General features: G+C 45.8%; 1 protein-coding gene across 2 annotated transcripts in view; it reads left to right on the top strand.

Annotated features, from left to right (window-relative positions):
- The window catches only part of LOC147104243 (polyubiquitin-like), a 115158-nt gene extending 95322 nt beyond the window's left edge, over positions 1-19836 (top strand). The window contains exons 1-2 of one of the 2 annotated variants that reach the window (XM_085961430.1): positions 16645-16867; positions 18501-19836. In XM_085961430.1, the coding sequence (XP_085817556.1) occupies positions 18513-18980 (468 nt within the window). In that variant the 5' untranslated portion in view covers positions 16645-16867; positions 18501-18512 and the 3' untranslated portion in view covers positions 18981-19836. Of the gene's footprint in view, positions 1-16644; positions 16868-18500 lie in introns of those variants that run through there. The other variant, XM_085961431.1, reaches the window with a different exon arrangement.
- The last annotated feature ends 2083 nt before the right edge of the window (positions 19837-21919 follow it).

Raw genomic sequence — 21919 nt, forward strand, 5'->3', positions numbered from 1 at the left:
TTACCTGTTGGCACGGAGTTTCTGTATTAAAAAGTCTGCAATGGCTTTATTATAGACATTGTAGTACTCGGTCCAGTAGATGCACAGCTCCTGATATCTGCAGATCAGTTCAAGGACTCTCCGGAACCCTTCAGCCATGTCAAATCTCTCCTGCCCACTGCCTTTCTCCCAGGCGTAAATAGTCAGCAGCTCCACTGCATACTGAGCAGGCAGGCGCACTCCAGCTCCCAGCTCAGATCTCCGTGGCTTGACACACTAGAGAAAATTGTTGACAAATATAAATACACAAATGTAATATTAAAAGTATTCTCCAGTCCTCCCCCTCCTGTATTTTTGTTTCTATATATTTAAGCTTTATTATTCTTCCGAGACCACACAACTTCCCTGAGAGTACAGGCTGGGGCGATACCCAGACCGATGCTGCCATTTAAGCATCCCCCAAGAAGACCACAAGATCAGCCCAGAGTGGCCCTCATTCCAACTTTTTCTCCTTCCATCGGACAAAATCCATAATCTCTGCTCATCATCCTACACAACTGTAAGGCTGAGAACAGAAACTCTCCGTGTGGAAATTGCAGACATGAACCTATAGAATAGTTTGTTGGAGTGCCAGGATTCCAAAGAAAGAAAGAACTTGGATTTATATCGCACCTTTCACAACCTCAAGATTTCCCAAAACTCTTTCCAGTCAATTAGATATTTTGTAAGTATATAGTCAATGTTGCAAGGCATCAGCCAATTTGCACTGACCAAAATCCCACAAGCAGCAAAGAGAGAAATGATGAGATCATCTGTTTCTGTTGGTTGAGAGTTAAATGTTGTCCAGGATTCCAGCAGAAACATAGAAACATAGAAACATAGAAGATAGGAGCAGGAGTAGGCCATTCGGCCCTTCGAGCCTGCTCCGCCATTCAATGAGATCATGGCTGATCATCCAAACCCTAGCACCCGATCCCTTCACCGACAGCCATCCCACCCAAGCCCTATCCCAGTAACCCTGTAACCCCACGTATTTAATCCCCCCTAACACTAAGGGCCAATTTTTTTTATCATGGCCAATCAACCTAACCCGCACATCTTTGGACTGTGGGAGGAAACCGGAGCACCCGGAGGAAACCCACGCAAACACGGGGAGAATGTGCAAACTCCACGCAGACAGTCACCCGAGGCCGGATTTGGACCCGGGTCCCTGGCGCTGTGAGGCAACAGGGCTAACCACTATGCCACCGTGCTGCCCTTATGCCACCGTGCTCCCTGCTCTTCCTCAAATAGTGCCATTGGATCCTTTAGGTGCACCTGAGAGGGCAGACAGGGCTTTAGTTTAACATCTCATCAAGACACTGGGGTAGAAATTCGCGTCGGTCCATTTTCTGGCCTGAAATTAGGCAGCATGCTGGGAGCGTACGCCAGAAACCGTAGACTGAACCGAAATTGGGCCTCGGGCCTTATCAGCGTATTGCCGACAGCTGTGGAATCTGATCGGGCATCCAACGACAACACTCGGGTTCCACGAGGATGAAGTTGGGCCAGCTGCCTCTCCAGCAACGGCCGTCAGGTCGATCCTCGGAGGCGATCGAGAGCAGGGTGATGGTGGGCTGGCAGGAGTCCACAGGAATGCTGTGGAGCTGGGAGGAGCAGTTCTGCTCCCCAGCTCCTCGTAAAGATAAGTGTCAGAAAATGTATGTACGTTGAGGCCGCATTTAGAACCAAAAAACTGAGGGGAGCAGGCCCGATGCCTGCTCCGCTCCATGCCGATCAATTGCTGTAAAGGTCCTTAAACAGGCGTTCAGTCCCTCATTAACATATTCAAGGTGCCGAACATCTGTTTAAGGCTGCTGCCCAGGACAGCTGAAAATTGCCAGAGGACATTATGGCGTCAGAGCTACTTCAGGCGTCCTTGGGATGCAGGGCATAGCCTGGTGAAGTTGGTCACTTTGCCCCTATTTCCCACCCAGAAAGCAAGCACAAGGAGGACCAATTTATACCCCATAATTTTTCAATCAATCCTTTAGCAATTAATTATCTTTTGTTTGATTTTCTTTTGCGGTGAATGCTGGAGTCCCCGGGCACTGGAAGATTGGATGCAGCTTTTGGCTCTGAATAGGAGGAGACTGATCAAACTTGCCATGTGCAGGTTCACTCCACGACACAATGCTGAGGGACTGGGTGAACTCTAAAAGATTTAAGAGTAAAATCCCTGCTCCTCGCTCCTAATAAGAAGCCCAGCTTGAAGGAAGTGCAGGCCAAAGGATTGAGGCTTCATCTCTGACCTCTACTAATGCAGCTCCTCCACAGAGCATGGATCAGGAAATTTGGGGCTGGAACTTCACGTGGTATGTGCCACACTTTAGCAAATGCTGTTGACAGCTGTAACGACAGCTGATGCCAGTGCCAGCACCACATGCCATATCGGTGTTGCCGGTAAACTTGGTCGCCAGGGACCTCGCCATCATGGAGATCATGACGTCAGTGAGTGTGCAACGCTCACTGGATGGCCAATCTCCCAACTTCGCAATAGCCACTTACCTTAATGGCAGTGCAGAACAACAACAGGGAGAGCTAGTGTCTACCAGCAGGAAGCAGGCTGCAGCAATGAGATTTAAAGGCTCCGTCCCCAGTCAGCTGTATCTGACATGGTTCCGCAGTTTCAGTGCCTGTTTGCTACTTCCTGCAACTGAAACAGCTTTCTTTAGTTATTTCAAGTTTTTTTGGTGACAGGGAGTGTTGATTCAAGTGCAGAAGTCACTCATTATTTGTTAAAGGCTTCTGCTCACGATACTTCCTCACAGTCATGGGGGTTGCGGGGTTACCTCAGTAGCCTGACGATGATGAGGAGAAGATGAGGAGAAAGAGGACAAGGAGGAGGAGGACAAGGAGGAGGAGGAAGACGAGGAGGAGGAGGACCAGGAGGAAGAGGATGAAGAGGAGGAGGAACAGGAGGGATTGCGGAGGCAGAAAGACAAGCGGCCTACTGGACGGGCTGTCCATGACCGGCTCATCAGACTCCAATTGACATGAATGAAACCCCAGATCTCCGTAGTTCACCACATCCCCATCACACAATCCCTGTCTCATGGCATATCACAGTGTCCTCCTGGGCAAAAAGGTGAAATGAGAGAGACCACAAAATATTCCAACCACACTTAATAAATGTATCTATAAACATATCACGCATATGGCATGAATTCTAAGAACTAATGACTCTTGTACCTGCCATAGTTGAATAGCTGCCATTGTGTGCAAGGTGTGAGATGTGGGTGTGAGTGTTGCTAGGTAGAGATTGTTGGTGGGTAAGTGCTGGGGGTGTGGTGCATTGAGCAGTGTGTGAAGCTTGTGGTACAGATGGTAGTATGTAGCATTTGTTGAAGCCTTCACTCACCATGTCCACCCATGTGAGGTCATTAAACTTCTTCCTGCATTGTATGTGGGTCCTGGGGACCACAGTGCTGCCCATGCTATGTTGTGCCACCTCCCTCCACATAGTGCGGCAGACTTATAGCGAGGGCCTCCTGCCAATTGGTGGGTACAGGACTGGCCACCTTCTCTCCACCACTAAAACCAATGCCTCCAAAGCTTCATTTGAAAACCTCTGGGCTCTCTCCCTGAAGCGGTGATCTGCCATCAGGATTTGTAAATAAGTGCTCCTTCTCCTTGTCCTTCTTCTTATTGTTGTTAGGCAGCTGCACAGCCAACAATGCTGAGAATGAGGTGCTGCAGCATCAATGAACCTCCCCTTTAAGTAGTGAATAAAGCCTGTGGTAATCATTACTTGTGTTTAGACTGCCCCTGATATTGGTCCATCTTTTCAGTGAAATGCCAATGAGCTTGGGTATTTAGACGAGAATCATGACTGCAATCATTTTAATGAGGAGTGAGTGAGTGCATTGTAACATAATCCTCCGGAACAACAGTTCTAATAACTAAACATGGAACACAACTGTTGCATCATCTTAACTCGGAATGTGACATGTGATGGAGCAAAGCGGATAAGGTCCACTCTCTTCCCATCTTTTTTGATGAGTAGCAGAGGCTCATGGAAGAATTAAAATTAAGTTTGAGCTTTAATGATAGGTGCAGGTGTCTTATAACATTGATATCAATTCTTACTTAATGCATCAAAGGCTGGCAAAACATCAAACTCCACAATGTCTGAACTCTTCTTCGATTTCAGCACAAAACTCACTGATTTCGGTGGGATGCCGCTGTTTTGTACTATAGTGATACTGATATCACTGATCTGAAATGTAATGCTTGATGAGCACTGTTCCAGTACTTGGCGAATTCCCTCAAGAATTTCATGCCTGGTGTCTCTCTGCTCCTGGAAACTCTTGAAACAGCTGAGGAAGACGGCCAGATCCGCAGCTGAGCCATTTCTTAAAGCTGTTCCTTTCCCTGATGACCCACCCTGAGGAGAGGAAGAACAGACAATTATTTCTGACTATTTCAGCTACTGGTGAACTTACCCATTCCAGAAACATTGCATAAAACATGACCGCATTGATTCTCTTCAGTCTTAAACAGTCATAGAGACAATGCAGATTATCTGTATCATTGCTTTGGACTCAGATCGAGGGTTTATACATATTTGCTGCCATTTTCCTTCTGAATTTTTCCCCTTTTCCAGAAGGTGCTGACATTTGATGGGACACAGTTCCACGAGCACTCTTCATCAATTTCCCTAAGCAGCCATTCTTCATGTGTGATCTTAGACCACACGTGTCAGTAGGCTATTCAACCATGTGGAGCATCACAGCCCAATCTTGTCCTCACTGGAGGAATACACGTGCAGGCTTTCCAGCAAGGGTGACTGGAAAGTGAGCAGGAGTGGCACCCTGGGCTGACAGTTCCATTCTTGTCTCGAGTGTTATGGTTAATTTTCACCTCAGCATTACTGCCCCTGCTGAGACTGGCTAACTCAGCACAGGGCAGCAGTCAAACCTAAGATCTTCCTGGTCTGTATGACTCGGTGCCACTCTGTGTAGTGCATTTACCTACTGAGCCATAAACTGTTACCTGTTATATTTTTTGGAAGTATTTTGCAAACTGTTATCAACAAAGTGATGTTGCCATATTTGGGGATTTTTTAGGGGATTTTGCTTAATTCCTTGCAATTCCCACATTAGCCACTGACAGAGCCAGTGCTAAGTCAGAATCTGCCAAGCAAAATCCAGTACTGTTTAAGCATGAGAATAAAATCACATGATGCAAACTAGGGCTGTCATGGTGATCTTTTTTAAAGGGGACAGGCTCCAATCAGTGTGATGCCACTAACTACCACTGACCTGTGGTGTACTCTCTCCTCCATCCCTTCTGCAAGAGTTTATGTGACAGACTCACTATGTTGTTTCTTCATTGCAGCTGACTGGAGATAGGATGAATGGAGGCAGCACTGGGAGGGATGGTGGGGCAAGGGGTTGGGGGAGCGAGGCAGGTGTATTGAGGGAGCCTTTCCCAAATTGTTAAGTATATTTTATTGATAAATAACCTGAAATTTGTATTTAACGTAACACAAAGGACTGTATTGTTTTACATTTAACATTTCTTTTAGAAGCATGCTGTCGCTTTAAGAAATCGAAAGCGTGCTGATTTTGAGAGGGGCACATTTAAAGCACACTGTTCTTTTCAGAGAAGTACATCTAAATGCCATTCTTTAAGAGGAGCAGATTTAAAGTTAAGTTTTGCTTTAACAGAAATCCGTCTAAAGCACGTTAAACCTATAAAACAAGCAGGTTAAAAACATTCTGTCCCTTTAACAGAGGCAATTGGCCCAGATTTTCCTGGAAACTTGTGCCATTGACATCTGTATCGTTTTATGGTAGAAACTTTGCAGGAAATGCTGGAGTTCCCACCCAGTCCCATTAATTTGGGTGAGATAGAGGAGGCAGCTGGCGCCCGTGGAACTGTATCCCACGGCGAGTCTCTGCACCTTCTGGAGAGAAGGGAGCTAAGCACAGAAAACAGGAAACTCGGGGGGGGGGGGGGGTGGGGGAGTAATTCATGTTCGCCAGCAAAGTTGCCGGTGAGTTAACAGCTTGTGAAAATGGCGGCAATGGTAATGGAGTAAAATTGGTCTGGGGGGGGGCATGGCGACTGGTGGCGCAGCGCTCACCTTCCATGCAACGCCGTCCTGGTGGCATTGCTAGAGGCATCCGAGATGAACTTTGTGGGCAGTGCGGCATATAACTCCATCGTTCCAGCTTTCACAGAAGTGAGGTTGGTGTGACAACAACCCCCTTATAAACCAGCTGCTAACCCCTCCTTCAAATACTCCAAAAGTAGTAAGAGGCAAATTACTAAGATTTTCCAACAAATTTATGAAACGTTGCATACGTCCCTGAATTGGATCTACACACCCAGTCCAACATTTATATTTGTTCTATTGATTGCTTTGCAGCTGCTTCCAAGTCAACACCAAATCCGTTTCGATACACAAGCGTGCAAAGGTTAGGACAGATTTGTCCGCTGAAGCACTCTTGCAGGTTCCGACTGCCCACAGGGGCCGTTCAAATGACCCTATCCCTGCAATTTGGGGTGCGATCCCCGGCCTTGTGTTTAGACGGGGAGAGGGGTTTCGCTGCAGCTCACTTGCACTGTTGGAGTGGGACACCTGCAATTTCAGGCCCAAAGCCTTTCATTAGCTCGATCAATCGATAGCTGTGATGCACTGTATTTTTATATGTGGTATTGTGCGCACAGAGTTGGGAAAATCTGCTAAACAGAATGATGATGGGAATTTGGTGAGAGTGGGAATTCGGTGCAGAAGTGGAAGGGGGCACTAAATACTTTAAACCAAGAGGCAACATAGAAGAGTAAATATATAAATAATCAGAGTAATTAATTAGATCTAAGGGGATAAAATTTAAATGAACTAAGTGGAGGATACCAACATTAAAGGGATCCGAATTGCATTAAATAAAAAATCTGGTATACATAAATAATTGAATAATAAATAGGAGTAAGGGGGTACTGAACTAAAAACATATATAAAACATAAGTAGATAGACTTTTTAAGCAAAATGATGTGACAGTTGAGACTTGTTGCCTGCAATTCCTGTGCCATGTGGACACTTCAATCCCTCCATGGCCTCACCCCTCCCTATCCCTGAAATCTCCTCCAGCCCCACAACCCCCCAAGATATCTGCACTCCTCTAATTCTGGCCTCTTGAGCATCCCTGATTATAATCCCTCCACCATTGGTGGCTGTGCCTTCTGTTGCCTAGACTCTAAGCTCTGGAATTCCCTCCCAGAGCCTCTCCGCCTCTCTATCTCTCTTTCCTCCTTTAAGACACTCCTTAAAGCCATGGTCCATATGGAAACCAATGACATAGGAAGAAAAAGGGTTGAGGTCCTGCAGCCAGGGTTTAAATAAATCTGGCAGGGGGTGGGCACCAGGATGAAACAATAGAGAGGAGAGACAAGGTGCACAGAGGACTGGGAGAAGCAAATAGCACTGGAGTAAAGAATAGTTCAGCAATAGGAGGGATCACATGGGGGCAAATGCAAGGCAGTCTAAGATGGGCTTGGAGTGCATGTGCGTAAATGCACGTAGCGCGATAAATAAGGTTGGCGAGCTGCAGGCACAAGTCGCCACATGGGACTATGATACAGTGACAATAACAGCGACCTGGCTCAAGTAAAGGGAGGACTGGGAACTTAATATTCCTGGCTACAAGATATACATGAAAGATAGGGAAAGGAATGAGTAAGGACGTCCTCACTGAAATCTGCCACCTGCTGCAGCCACAACTGCAACCTCAGAACAGGGCAAGCACCGCATTGCCAGCGGCTGTGAAGGTGACCGTGGCCGTGAACTTTTACACGTCAGTCTCCTTCCAGGCTGGAGCTGGAGATATTTGCAGCATCTCGCAGTTTGTCGTCCATTGTTGCGTAAGGGAGGTCACTGAAGCTCTCTATTCAGAGAGAGAGATGGCTACATTTCATTCTTTCTGGCCAGAGAGCAACAGGTGGAGCGAGAACGATCCCCATGGTGCAGGGTGCCATTGACTGCATGTACGTCGCTTTGCGGGTGCCGCATGTCAACTCTGAGATGTTATGCAGCCGAAATGGATTGCACTCCCTCAACGTCCAGCTGGTGTGCGACCATGGGCAGCGAATCATGCAGGTCAGTGCCCGGTATCCTGGCAACAGTCATCATGCCTTCATTCTGTGGCAGTCCGCTGTGCCATCTGCATTTGAGCCACCACGGCAAACCAAAGGCTGGCTACTGGGCAACAAGAGCTATCGGCTGACGACATAGCTCATGACTCCGCAACCCACACACATGTGGGTAGCATGCAGAAAATGAAAGCCATGCTGCCACACGAACTGTGATAGAGCAGTAGCTGCAGCATGGCTGGTGGAAGGCTGCTGACTTTCCATGGGGGACACTGCAGATGGCCTTGGAGGGTGATCTCGAGCAGCGCTGGGCCCAGAGGACCTGGCTGCGGACTGCACCATCTTGGCATGGGCAGCAGGAGTCTGGGCTGGCTGGCTGACAGGCAACAGCAAAGGCACTAGCGGAGTGGCAGTGGTGGGAGTAGGAATACTGTCATCCTGAGAGCATCCACAGAGCCAGTGCTACTCCCCTGGGGCGGTGCCTCAGCATTCCTAGCCATGTGTTGGGGGACAGATTGCTGGAGTGCTGTGAAACACGGCAAGCCCCCTTCCACACTCATAAACCCTGTCACAATGGCAGCAGTCTAAACTTCCACTGCAGCACTGAGACGTTGTGTCGCTTTCGCCTGTGCTGCAATGGAAGCTGCGACAACGCCCATCACACGCAGCATCATGGCAGGGTCCACAAGGTCTCTCATGGAGTTGCCCATCATTTCCATCCTGGAAATCATGTCTCCAAGCACCGCACAAAGCCCCGTGAAAGCAGAACTTGTGCACGAGCTCACCCTCTGGGGAGCTGGCACCCGAGCTACCCTTTCCCCCAGCCTGAGTGTGAGTGATGGGGGTGTGGTGCATTGAGCAGTGTGAGGCTTGTGGTGCAGATGGTGATGCATTCACTCACCTTGACCACTCGTGTGAGGTCATAAAACTTTTTGAGGCACTGAATCCAGGTCCTGGGGACAACACTTGTCGCACTGATGGTTTGAACAATCTCCTCCCAGAGCCTTCTGGTGTTCAGCCTTGAAGGCCTCATGCCCCCCTGCAGGTAGAGGACCCAACGGCATCTTTGTACCCCCAGGACCAAGGCCTCTAGTGCCGCATTGGAAAATCTTCTTACCCTTTCCCTTGACTGTTGGGCCATGGCTGTGTTCAGAATGACAATGAGGTGCTTCTGCAACAAAGCACCTCCCCTTTACGTGGTGCAGAGAGCCGAGGCCAAACTTTATTGGCCGGTAGGCTGCACCCGATATTGGCCCCCCTGTTTAGCACTGCGATCAGCGCTGCAATCATTATAATGAGCAGGCAGCACGAATTTTGCGTGCTGCCTGCACCACTTTGAATGGGTGCAGGCCCATAGTGTGATGCCCCCGCCTGCCTTCAGGCCTTATCCAATTTCTAGGCCTTATTGTTTTACAATAGCAGTGAGCATCATGCCTGGACTTTGTATCTGCCAAAATATCCAATGTGATTTGAAACTAAAGCTATTCATTTTAATAAAAATCTGAATGTGTGTTTATATGTCGCTGAATTGTCTGTGGATCAACGTGCGTTACATCCGGGAATTATATGTAAACCCAGTTTTAAATGAATTACCCTAACTAAATATTGATTAAAGAAACCGCAGTGACTGAGGCACTGAAGCACCTAGTAACTGTGTCCAGGAATCTCACCAGCCCAACTCACCTTTCCATATTTTGCACAGTTGAATTATTATAGTCTTCCAGTGTGCCCCTTCACATGATATGTTAAAGAATATGGGGGGAGAAATTCCCCACTTTAGCACAAACCGTTAGAGTGGCATAATGTGGAGAAAGCAGTGGTGGCTGCTCTTCTTCCAGCTGGTGGCGGGTCCCGCGGCGTTCTCCATTTTCGCCGTCCTGGTAGCGCTGCCGTAAGTAGCATCGCCCTGAAAAGAAAACTGGTGCTGTGGTGATGTGCACGCCAACTTAATGTCACCAGGGAGAACTTTGACCCTAGCTCTGAGTTCAGCGCCGAGTCCTAAGCACGCCACGTAAACCCAGCGAGCAAGCAGACTGACAGAGGCACTGTCAGCACCTCTTCTAGGGACACACAAATCTTTCAGGTAAATTTGCATTTACGCTTTTGGACAGGGTTTTATTTGATTTTATTGAAGTCATGGCTTGCTGTAATACAAGTTTTTTAAGAGAGTAGGATGTTTGCAAGGCCGTGATGGTAAAGGAAGGACTCTGAGAAGATAGAAAATGCTGCAAATACTCAGCAGGTCATGCAACATCCGTGGCAAGAGAATCAGAGTTCACGTCTCAGGTGGAGATGCTGTCTGACCTGCTGAGTATTTCCAGCACTTTATGCTGTCATATCAGATTAACAGCATCGGCTCGCAGAGAGAACAGGAAGAAGCCAAAGAGATAGATGCTGAAGAGGAGGAAGCAGAAGATGAGGAAGCTGAAGGAAAGATGCAACCCAGACAGCCCCTTTCCGGCCGGGATATCCGGGATGGAATCATCAGCCTGCGGTCCCAGTGACCACAACCCCAATTTCCCTTTCAACATTAGCCCTACACCTTACCATCCCTCTGTTACTGACCATCACAGCGTCCTCTTGGCCACAATGCTAAAATAAAAGCCGCCACAAAGCAAACATTCCAATCCAACTTTATACATCTATCCATCCAATATGATATCAAGAAATCAATTCATCACCCTTATGCATTCCCTTAGTGACCATCTTGTGTGTGCCTTTGCCTATCCTAGTGATGTCACCCAGTGCTATCCCATTGGCTGCAGCATGGCTGGTGAAAGGCTGCTGACTTTCAGTGGGGACACTCCAAATGGTCTTGCTGGTCGAACTTGAGGAGCTGGTGGCTGTGAGTGTCAAATTAAGTGACAGTGTTTCTTCTTCTTCTTCACTCTCCTCTCCCTCTTCTTGGCCAACAACTGAGTGAGTAGGTTGCATTTCTTGAGTGTGTGAAATGAGGAAGGCACAAGGGTGGAGTTCTGGTGAGGGGAGGGTGGAAAAGCATGAAGTGCATGCCAGAAGGAGGATAATGTATGAGCATATCAGCATCTTATATCCTTTCAGCCCCGGCGCTGGCCAAGGGCTCAGCCATGTCCCGGCCAAGAATGGCCTGCACCGTCTCCTCCAAGGAGGCTAGGAATGGGAGATGTGCCTCGTGATTGGTACAGATTGTTGGTAGGTTAGTGATTGCGAGGGGAGTCATGCACTGAGCAGTGTGTGAGGCTAGTGATTCAGCTGGTAGGAGACAGCTTTTGAAGATGCATTCATTGACCTTGACCAGTGGTCTGAGGTCATGAAACTCCTTTGGGCTCTGGAGCCAGATGGTGAGGGTGACACTGTTGGCAGTGATGGCCTCGGTGATGTGGTCCCACTCTGGAGGGCCTTGTGGCCCCTGTGGGTAGAGGACTTCTCTTGCAGTGTGGATCCCCTGCACAAAGCTGGAGTGCTGCGTGCGAGACCCTGGGTGCACCTTCTCTGGCTTGCTAGTGCTGAAGCACTTTCCGATTTTTTAGGTTCGGAAGTGAATTCAGCTTTAAGCGCTGAAGACTCCTGTTTGGGACTTCTTTGCAGTGTTCATTTTTTTTTAAAGGCAGTCATGGCTGAAAAATGCATTTTTTCACTTGATTTTAATTTTTTAAATTCTGAACACATTGCCCCTTTAATTCATAACACTTTTAGAAACATAGAAACATAGAAAAATAGGAGCAGGACTAGGCCATTCAGCCCTTCGAGCCTGCTCAGCCATTCAATATAATCATGGCTGATCCTCTATCTCAATACCATATTCCCGCTCTCTCCCCATACCCCTTGATGCCTTTTGTGTCTAGAAATCTATCTAGCTCCTTCTTAAATATATTCAGTGACTTGGCCTCCACAGCCTTCTGTGGTAGAGAATTCCACAGGTTCACCATCCTCTGAGTGAAGAAATTTCTCCTCATCTCAGTCCTAAATGTCCTACCCCGTATCCTGAGATTGTAACCACTCATTCTAGACCAGGGAAAACATCCTCCCTGCATCCAGTCTGTCTAGCCCTGTCAGAATTTTATACGTTTCAATGAGATCCCCTCTCAGTCTTCTAAACTCTAATGAATACAGGCCTAGTCGACACAATCTCTCCTCATACGACAGTCCTGCCATCCCAGGAATCAGTCTGGTGAACCTTCGCTGCACTCCCTCTATGGCAAGTATAACCTTTCTTAGGTAAGGAGACCAAAACTGCACACAGTACTCCAGGTGTGGTCTCACCAAGGCCCTGTACAACTGTAGTAAGACACCCTTGGTCCTGTACTCAAATCCTCTTGCAATGAAGGCCAAAATACCATTTGCTTTCCTAACTGCTTGCTGCACCTGCATGTTTGCTTTCAGTGACTGGTGTACAAGGACACCCAGGTCCCTTTGTACATCAGCATTTCCCAATCTATCACCATTTAAATAATATTCTACCTTTCTGTTTTTCCTACCGAAGTGGATAACTTCACATTTATCCACGTTATACTGCATCTGCCATGTATTTGCCCACTCACTCAACTTGTATAAATCGCTTGAAGCCTCTTTGCATCCTCCTCACAACTCTCAATCCCACCTAGTTTTGTGTCGCCAGCAAACTTGGAAATATTACGTTTGGTTCCCTCATCCAAATCACTGATATATATTGTGAATAGCTGGGGCCCAAGCACTGATCCCTGCGGTACCCCACTAGTCACCGCCTGCCACCCCAAAATAGACCCATTTATTCCTACTCTCTGTTTCCTGTCTGTTAACCAATTTTCAATCCATGCCAGTATATTACCCCCTATCCCATGTGCTTTAATTTTGCACACTAACAACTGGACCCTGGACTTCCTAACAAACAGACCCCAGTCTGTCAAATTAGGTAACCACACCTCCCCCCACCCTGACCCTGAACACGGGGGCCCCACAAGGATGTGTGCTGAGCCCCCTCCTCTACTCCCTCTTCACCCACGACTGTGTGGCTGTTAATGGTTCCAACACCATCATCAAGTTTGCGGATGACACCACGGTAGTAGGCCAGATCACCAACAACGATGAGTCAGCCTACAGGGAGGAGGTCCAGCATCTCGTGAAGTGGTGCGCCGATAACAACCTGGCCCTTAACACCAAGAAAACAAAAGAAATCATTGTGGACTTCAGGAAGTCCAAAGGCAGAAGTCACACCCCCATCCACATCAATGGGGCTGTGGTGGAAAGGGTGGACAGCTTTAAGTTCCTCGGAGTCCACATCACGGAAGACCTCTCCTGGTCCCTCAACACCTCCTCTCTGGTGAAGAAGGCCCAGCAGCGCCTATATTTCCTAAGGAGGCTGAAGGGATGTAATCTGTCACCCCTGATCCTCTCTAACTTTTACCGCTGCACTATAGAGAGCATCCTGACAAACTGTATCACAGTATGGTATGGCAGCTGTAGCTACTATGACCGGAAAGCCCTGCAGCGGGTAGTCAAAACTGCCCAACGCATTACCGGCACCCGGCTACCGACCATAGAGCACATATACCAGAAACGCTGTCTACGGAGGTCACGGTCCATCATCAAAGACCCTACCCACCCCAGCCACAGTCTGTTCGCCCTCCTGCCATCTGGGAGACGCTACAGATGCATTCGCACCCGTACGACCAGATTTAGGAACAGCTTCTTTCCCAGGGCTGTCATCCTACTGAACTCCACAAATAAACTCTAAAGCCTGCACATCTGCCAATGCACTTTATTATGGTTATATTTATGTTAATATACTACAAGCCAAATGTATGTTGAATGTTTAAATGTCTTAATCCAAATGTACACTCTCGGGAGCCGCAAGCCTACATTTCGTTGTACTGCACTTGTGCACTAACAATGACAATAAAAGTTGATTTGATTTGATTTGATTGATTTGATTTGATTTGATTTGATAACCTGTGTGCTTTAATTGCCCAAAATTCATTGCGAATTCCGCAGCCTTGCTCCCAGACGCTCTAAGAAGCTGCAATGCAACTTCAGGTCAGGAACTTTGAGTTGGATGCCTCCACTAACACCACCAAGAGGGCGTTACATGGTAAATTTGTGCTGTGCTACAAACTTCCCTAGTGGAATTTTGCCCGGTAGCGCTGCAGCCATTTTTCAGTGGCCGTAAATCCGAGGCCGCGGTGACATCGGCAGGTTTCTGTCAATATCCAATTTCTAGATCATGGTCTCTGTTACCTGTCATTGCTCTCTTCCTGTTGTTGTTTTCGCTCTGTCTTCTTTTTCTGTCTCTGTGCATTAGACATGAGTTTATGGTGAAAATGTGGCTCTCAATGGCTCCCTTCCCAATTCCCTCTTCCAAACACACGTGCGCTTCCCCTCACACCCTCACTCCCATGTTTACTATCCATTCACCTTCCAAAACCAGCCCGCACCTCCCAACCTGCCCTGGTTAAACTGGAAGTAGGCACGTTCACGGCGGGTTGAGGTCGGTTTTCTCACTTTTAAGAATTTTAACCCCCCTGGTCCCTCTCCTGCCTGTCCTGGGGGGTTAAAATTCCCCCCACAGTTTACTTTTCATTTTTATTTTGAAAAATGAAATAATTTTACCTCAACGAAGGTTTTGAAATCTGTCCTCTAGTTTTTCTTCAAATAATTTGAAAAACACCTAAACAGAAATTGCTAGATACTAAAGAAAGCGCTTCCATCAAGAATTGAAGAGTACCAATGCACGCTACACATGCTCAGACTGCACAATCAAAATTCATCTCACAGCACCACGGCTTTGCGCAAAAAAATCAAATCCAAGCCCAGGCTTCAGGGAAAACCATAGACATTTACGACACAGAGCTATTGACCTATCGTGTCTGCAGCGACTCTTTGCTGAACTATCAAGTAAAAACATTAACGAAGGCATGAAAAGCTACAAAAGATAATTCCACAGATTAAATTAATCATAATTATGTAATATATGTTTTTATAATTTTCTAAATTCAAAGATGAATATTTAGGCCAAAATGTCTATTATAATTTTTAAGAGCAGAGCCTGATTTTACTGCCTGTTTGGGTTAAGTCTGGACTTGCTATTGAGCTCTACAGTCGCGTCCACAAACAATTCAGCATTGGAGCAGTCTTTCATTTGGTGAGGTTTTTAGAATATTGGTGAAACTACAATTAATATAAGCAAACTCCAAACATTCAACTTAGGTGCCTGAACCTTGGCCACCTAGGAAACTTTGCATTGCTCAGGACACAGTACATTGTGTGGCCAAATCCAGTTTTCATACCCTCTTGTGGATTTGTACAAACACTAAAATAAGATTAAATAATTGACATCACTGTTGGCAATGTGGAGATGTCATTTTGTCACCAGCCATGTCACTGTAACCCCTTCCATGTCTACATTACAACAGTGACCTCACTTCAAAAGAACTTCATTGGCTGTCCAGTGGTCGTGAAAGGTGTTGTAGAAATGCAAGTATTTTTCTTTCCCGTCTACATATAGTCAGGTTGCCACAGAAAGTATAAAATACGGACAGTGCCTTGCAACATAGGGTCTGAGTCAGGATGACTGGGTGACTCTGAGCCATTTCATGATAAATGTTAAATAACAACAGAAAATGCTGGGAAAACTCAGCAGGTCAGGCAACATCCATGGACAGAAATTTGAGTTCAGGTTTCGGGTCGAACCCTTCTTTTCCTATCGCATCATGATAAATGTTAGCTGACTTTCATCCCAGTAAGTTTAACGGGGACACCCTCAAAGCCTCCTTGAAAAAGTGCAACATCCCCACCGACACCTGGGAATCCCTGGCCTAAGACCGCACAAAGTGGAGGAGAAGCATCCGGGAAGGCGCCGAACACCTCAAGTCTCTTTGCCGGGAGCAAGCGGAAGCCAAGCGCAGGCAGCGCAAGGTGCACATGTCAACCCAAGTACCCCACCCACCCGCCCCTTCAACCACCGTCTGCCCCACCTGTGACAGAGACTGTAGGCCCTACATTGGACTCATCAGTCACCTGAGAACTCATTTTTAATGCAGAAGCAAGTCATCCTCGGTTCCGAGGGACTGCCTAAGAAAAGTTTAACGTTTGCAAGGTGAGTGGTGCCATGGTTAAATGATTGCAATTCAATCGGGGGGGGGGGTTAATTAATGGAATGCACTGTGTCTAGTTCTGTTGCTTTAAAAAAACGAGGGTTTTAAAAAAGAAAATATTGGGTCGAAATGAAATTTATATGAGTAATAACTGTTCAAACTGACTGCGGGAATACAGCTTCAAACAGGCAGCTGCTCCTCCCCCAGCACTGATCAGCTGCCTGTTGCTCTGTTGCTGTTTTAGAATGTGGCATCGGAAAGGAAATCGAAAGTGAACCGACCAGAGCCCAGATTCTGTCAGTGCACCTGAGTGTGAGATCATTTCTCCGACACTGAGGGGATTTTTGGGGAAATGAAACTTCAGCTCAGATCTCACTGGTCTGTGATAACGGAGCAGCAGGGAGTTGGGCAATCAGAGGGCAGCAGGGCTGTGACGTTCTGAAAGTGGGTTTGAGAATAAAAGGAGGAGGGAGCCAGAGACACAGAGAGAGGATTGTTTAACAGAGAGAAACACAGAAGAGGCGGAGCAAGACACCGGGGAGTTGAAGCAGAGAGAGTTTTATTCACTTATTCCATCCAGATCTGAGAGATTCTCTGTGGAGAAAAACAGAGAAGACAAACTGCTCAGAAAAGTGAATCAGGAAAGATTCTGCAGATCAACTTTCCTTCAGATTCGCCTGGACGTGTGTTTGCAGCAAGGATTGTGAGTTTATTCTATCTTTTATTATTTAGAAATCTCAATATTCTAATTCCAGACTTTAAAATGTGCTGTTTTGAATCTGAGTCTCAATTTAAGAGGAATTATTGATATTCTTTGAACCGGGTGAGAGAATATATAAAAATAATAATTATAATTTAAAAACTGAAGGCTATTAGTTGCTGTTGGAAGACCAAGATCTGACGTTTATGTGACATCCGTGTATCTGCTATTTTAACGGAGGCAATCAGCTGTTTAAAATAATGCCTCAAGCGTTCATAAACTAATATTTCCGAGGTAATTTGTTGTTCTTAAACAGAATGGCTTTTGTAAGAGGAGTCTGAGGGTGAATTTACGTGGGGAGTTCTGAATGGGTTGTTCTCCATCTCAGTGAGACTGCCAATTTAAGATAAATTAATATCCTTTCAATGTGATGAGAATACAAGAAAAATATAACTGCAAATTTAAATAGTGCACATGTTGTACGAGAGATGTGAGTCTGAGATGAATTATCTCTGTACAGGGCAGATCTTGGCTTTGGGCAGTCTGACAAATCTAATTTCATTCACAGAACAGTGTCTGAAGCAACCGGAGTTTTTGAAGGAATTCCACACAGTGAAAAGCACTGCTTATTTTTCCTGGTTTACAGAGCACTGCTGTTGGTTTATTTAATATGTTCTGCACTCAATTCAATTCAATTCAAATCGCTTTATTGGCATGACAAGTTACATCTTATGTTGCCAAAGCATTGGGAAACATTCATGTTTGTTCACAAAAATACAGATCTATCCATACAGTGTATAAACAGATATATCCCTGAGTGTATAAATATACTTTCATATAATTTATATATATACTCTTATCTTTAGTGGTTGTCCCTCTGTTTATGGCAAGCTGTAACATAGTGTGCCGCCAGTGTTATGCAACTTCTCTCTTCCCCTAGTAGGTATGGGAGTTTTTGGTCGTCATTCAATTTTCTGAATTCCGGGCATATTTTTGTAAATTTTGGGTAGAAATTCTCCCTTATGCCCTGATATTTTCTACAAGCTGTGAGGAAGTGCATCTCTGTCTCCACCTCCCTATTAACCCGTCATTCACATTTTCTAATGTTGCACAGCTCACTTGAGTCACTCTTGTGGCGTAAGCCCAGTATTGCAGCTCAGGACCCAGCAGATCCCTGACGACCTCAATATTTTAACATCAGGTCAGAGCAGCAGTTCCACAAATGTTTCCAACCTCAGACTCTGCCTCATTCAAACAGCTAAATAGAGATCTATCTAAATGGTGCAGATTTGGGAATGTGGGAAGGTTGGGAAGGATGGCTATGTGAGGAGTGGGATGACTGAGGCTGCTTCCAGTTCTGACACACCTGAAACATTAACTCATCTGGCCTCTCCACAGATGCTGACTGACCCACTGAATGATTTCAGCAATCTGTGGCTTTCTCAGGAGTATTGCTCCAATTGGGAATAAAACATTGATAGGGCGTTTGATTGGGTTGGGGCTTGGGAGCACCGTAGGTTCAGAGTGCACAATAGAGTAGGTCTGGTACAATGTGTTGCACATTTAAATTGTATTCTCTGACTGATGCATAAAACACAGCGTCCCAGTCACTGACGTCCTGTTTATTTCTCAACAGCAATTTGACGAGATGAGACTCCAGGTGAAGTTTATGACCGGTGAGGTGATCGAACTTGAGATCGATCCTTCCATCCAAGTGTCAACTCTCAAGATGAAAATATATGAAAAGACCGGGGTGCCCACTTACCAGCAGCGTCTGGTGGTGCAAAACGGGAGCAGCGTGGAGCTGAGGGACGACAGGAGGCTGTCCAATTACAGTGTCTCTCCCAGCGACGCTATCATGCTGATCGTCAAGAACGAGGAGCGCATGCAGATATTCCTGAAGAACGACAAAGGGAAACTATCTACATACGACGTTCTGCCCTCTGAGTCTGTTCAGAATTTTAGAGCACAAGTACAACGGCAGGAGCATGTCCCACCCGAGCAGCAGCGCCTGATGTATGAGGGGAAACAGCTGGAAGATGGCCGGTTGCTCTCTGACTACAACATTAAGGCTCAGGGCACCATCTTTCTCCTGCTCCGTCTACGGGGTGGTTAACTCTGAAAGTACGGATATGGAATGAATGTTAACTGTTACAGAAATAACTATTATAAAAATCCATTGTTTTTTTTTTCTAATGCTGCAATTTTTGATCGCACGGTCAGTAATCTGCCAATGATACTTTGGATGTCACTCTCGTCTTGTCTATTTTATAATGGTAGAAGATTCATGGACATCTTAGTGTCTGGCTACCGAGCAGGCTACTGCCTCCACTCATAGCTAGTGAAAGATGTGCCGTACAAGGCAGGGCAAGGGAACTTCAAAAAGGAACAGAAAAGTTTTTTTTTCTAATGAGGGAGCCAAATATTAGACTCTTTGGGACCTGAATTCAAATTAGGCCCAACTTGATGGAATAAAAGTCCCTCAGCCTGCTGGCTGTAAGGATCCTATATGAAATAGGTTGGGTGAGTCTCTGTATTGAACTGCTGGGCATGGGCGCACAGCACGAAAGTGACCCTTAATTCAGTACTAATTGGCAATGCCGCTGAGGGATGCAACAAGATGGTTGTTGTGAGAAATGGGGAAATGTCACATTGGTGCTGCAGGGGACACTTCACCTTGTTGAGCACAAATTTATCCCAAATAACTAAAAAAATGAATGGCAAAAATGCTTAACTAAGATTGTCTTCCTTCTTCAGTTAACAGTGATGTTAGATATTCTGCAAGTGATTTCTTTAACCTTACATCGTGACAGGAGATGTGTATGTATTCAGTATGGAATGTTTTAGTCCCAATACTTAGTGTTTTACAACAACAGTGTTTTATCAAGCCTGGACTGTATATGTGTCAATATATGTGTCAAAATATCCAATGTCACCTGAAAATAAAGCTGTTACTTTGGATACAATCTAAATGCTGTATTGTTGTTTCTGTCTCTTGAACATCTGTAAAGTGTGAAGTGTCTTTGAATCCATGTACGTTACATCAGGGATCCATATTTAAAACCAGTTTCAGATGATTTATCCTCATCGTGTTTATTAAGGAAACGGCGGTGACTGATGCACTGAGGCGCCTAGTAACAGTGTCTAGGAATCTAATGAAGAGAAATGCAAACACACAGACAAAACTACACCAGTCCAAATATCAAACTTCTGATCTTACATAATTCAAAGTCTTACTACATGGGTTACATATATCAAATACACTATCATTACAAGTTGGAGAACTACCAGAGCGTGTGAAATAATAAGAACCTAAGGGCGTGCTGATGTATTAAGCCCAATATCCCACCAGTGTGAGCTGTCCCTTATGCTATCAATTTCAATATCTATTCTCGAGTTGTCTTGCTCCAAAACATAAAAATGCTTTAGGGAGGAGTTAAGTCACATCACGAGCTCACTGAAACCCTGAAACAAAAGGGGAATGTCGTATCTGAATTGTGCCACATAATTGAAAACGTGTTGGTTGATGGGACAGGTCCTGTTAGACCCGTAAAGCATGGTAGTTGCAGTAGTAGTGATACAGGAGGCACCAGCAAAATCACCTCCTACTGGATTCGTACTAGTTTTTCCCACGCACTGTTATCTACAAAACACAATTATTACAGTTACAAGTTAAATTCAGTTCTTACAATCATTTCAAGTGACAATACAGTTTAACATCTAATCAACAAATCATGGACTTAAAAGATTCTCCAGATCTCTCTTACTTGTATCCATCTTGTGGATAATTATTGCTAATATGGTTTCTCCCTAGCCTCAGTTGTCCCAATCCAGATTCCATGTAACTCTCCACTTCAACTTCAATTTCAATCCCTCTAACAGGCACCAGTGTGTTTAACTCTATTCTGATTGTTTCATGAATTAGATAGTTTCTCAATGGAATATGTGTTAATGCTTTAAAATTTGTCTCGCCCTCCTGAGCCACATTAACCATTGCATGTCTTGCTGTTGTCAAGTAACTGAGCATGTCTGAGACCCGTTCTTTAGTGCAAATTCACCATACATTCCTGGATGATAATTGGGTCATACGTAACAAATCACATTTGCACACTCATACCGGTCGGTATCTCAATATCGTGCCACACGTGTCCACCAATACAAGCCATTCTTGGGCTTTCGGGTATTATCAAAAGATTGTAGTCGTCTGGAAATCTTTGCTCATCTTCCCCTGCATGGTCCTGATGTCTTGGGTAGTGGCCGGACTATCAAATTCAGTTTTTTTAAAAGGTTCATTATAGGCAGGGACACAAATGTCTCCAAGAGAAAGCTATCAATTTACTATTCTTAACTACACTTTCCTGACTTTCACTAGAAAGTTTGGAAAATTCCCAATTGGTAGTGTAATTCTCCTGTTTCAATCTTACACCCGCAATCACTTCCCTTTAATTACCATTCACATCTCATTCATGAGCCCTGGAGGAACTTTACTGTCCAGTACAATATTAAAGATAGAAAACATAGATCAAACATTCTCACTTGGTCCAAGTTATTAACACTTTGTAGCGGTTCGTGTAAATCGCCACTAAATGAAAGAGTTCAACTTCGACGAACTATAAATAAGTGGTTTATTTACCAGAACAGGATAATTACAGCAGGTATGGTAGCAGGTAAGATGGCTGACTGCAGGAGCACCATGTTGTAGGTCCTACAGCAGGTAAGGTAGCAGGTAAGATAGCTGACTGCAGAAGCACCATGTTGTAGGTCTTACGGCAGGTAAGATAGCAAGTAAGATGGCTGACTGCAGGAGCACCATGTTGTAGGTCTTGTCCCAGCGGGGACTCCACAAGGACTGAGTTCCCAGTCCCATGGGGAGCGATGATGACCTCATCACGCTCCGCTCTATATTCCCGCACTTTGGGCGTCACATGACCGCGTCATGACGTCAGCACGTTCGCGTGCGCTTAGGCGGTCACGTGACCTGCGCCGTTACTATTGGTGCATCTCCCCGTTACGGAGGCTGGCCTTTGAGGCCGAGGTTACTAGGCCGGGCTGTGC

The sequence above is a fragment of the Somniosus microcephalus genome, chromosome 19 (genome assembly GCF_052327205.1).
Source record: "Somniosus microcephalus isolate GS21.2 chromosome 19, FLI_Smic_1.0, whole genome shotgun sequence".
In the NCBI taxonomy this organism is placed as follows: domain Eukaryota; kingdom Metazoa; phylum Chordata; class Chondrichthyes; order Squaliformes; family Somniosidae; genus Somniosus; species Somniosus microcephalus.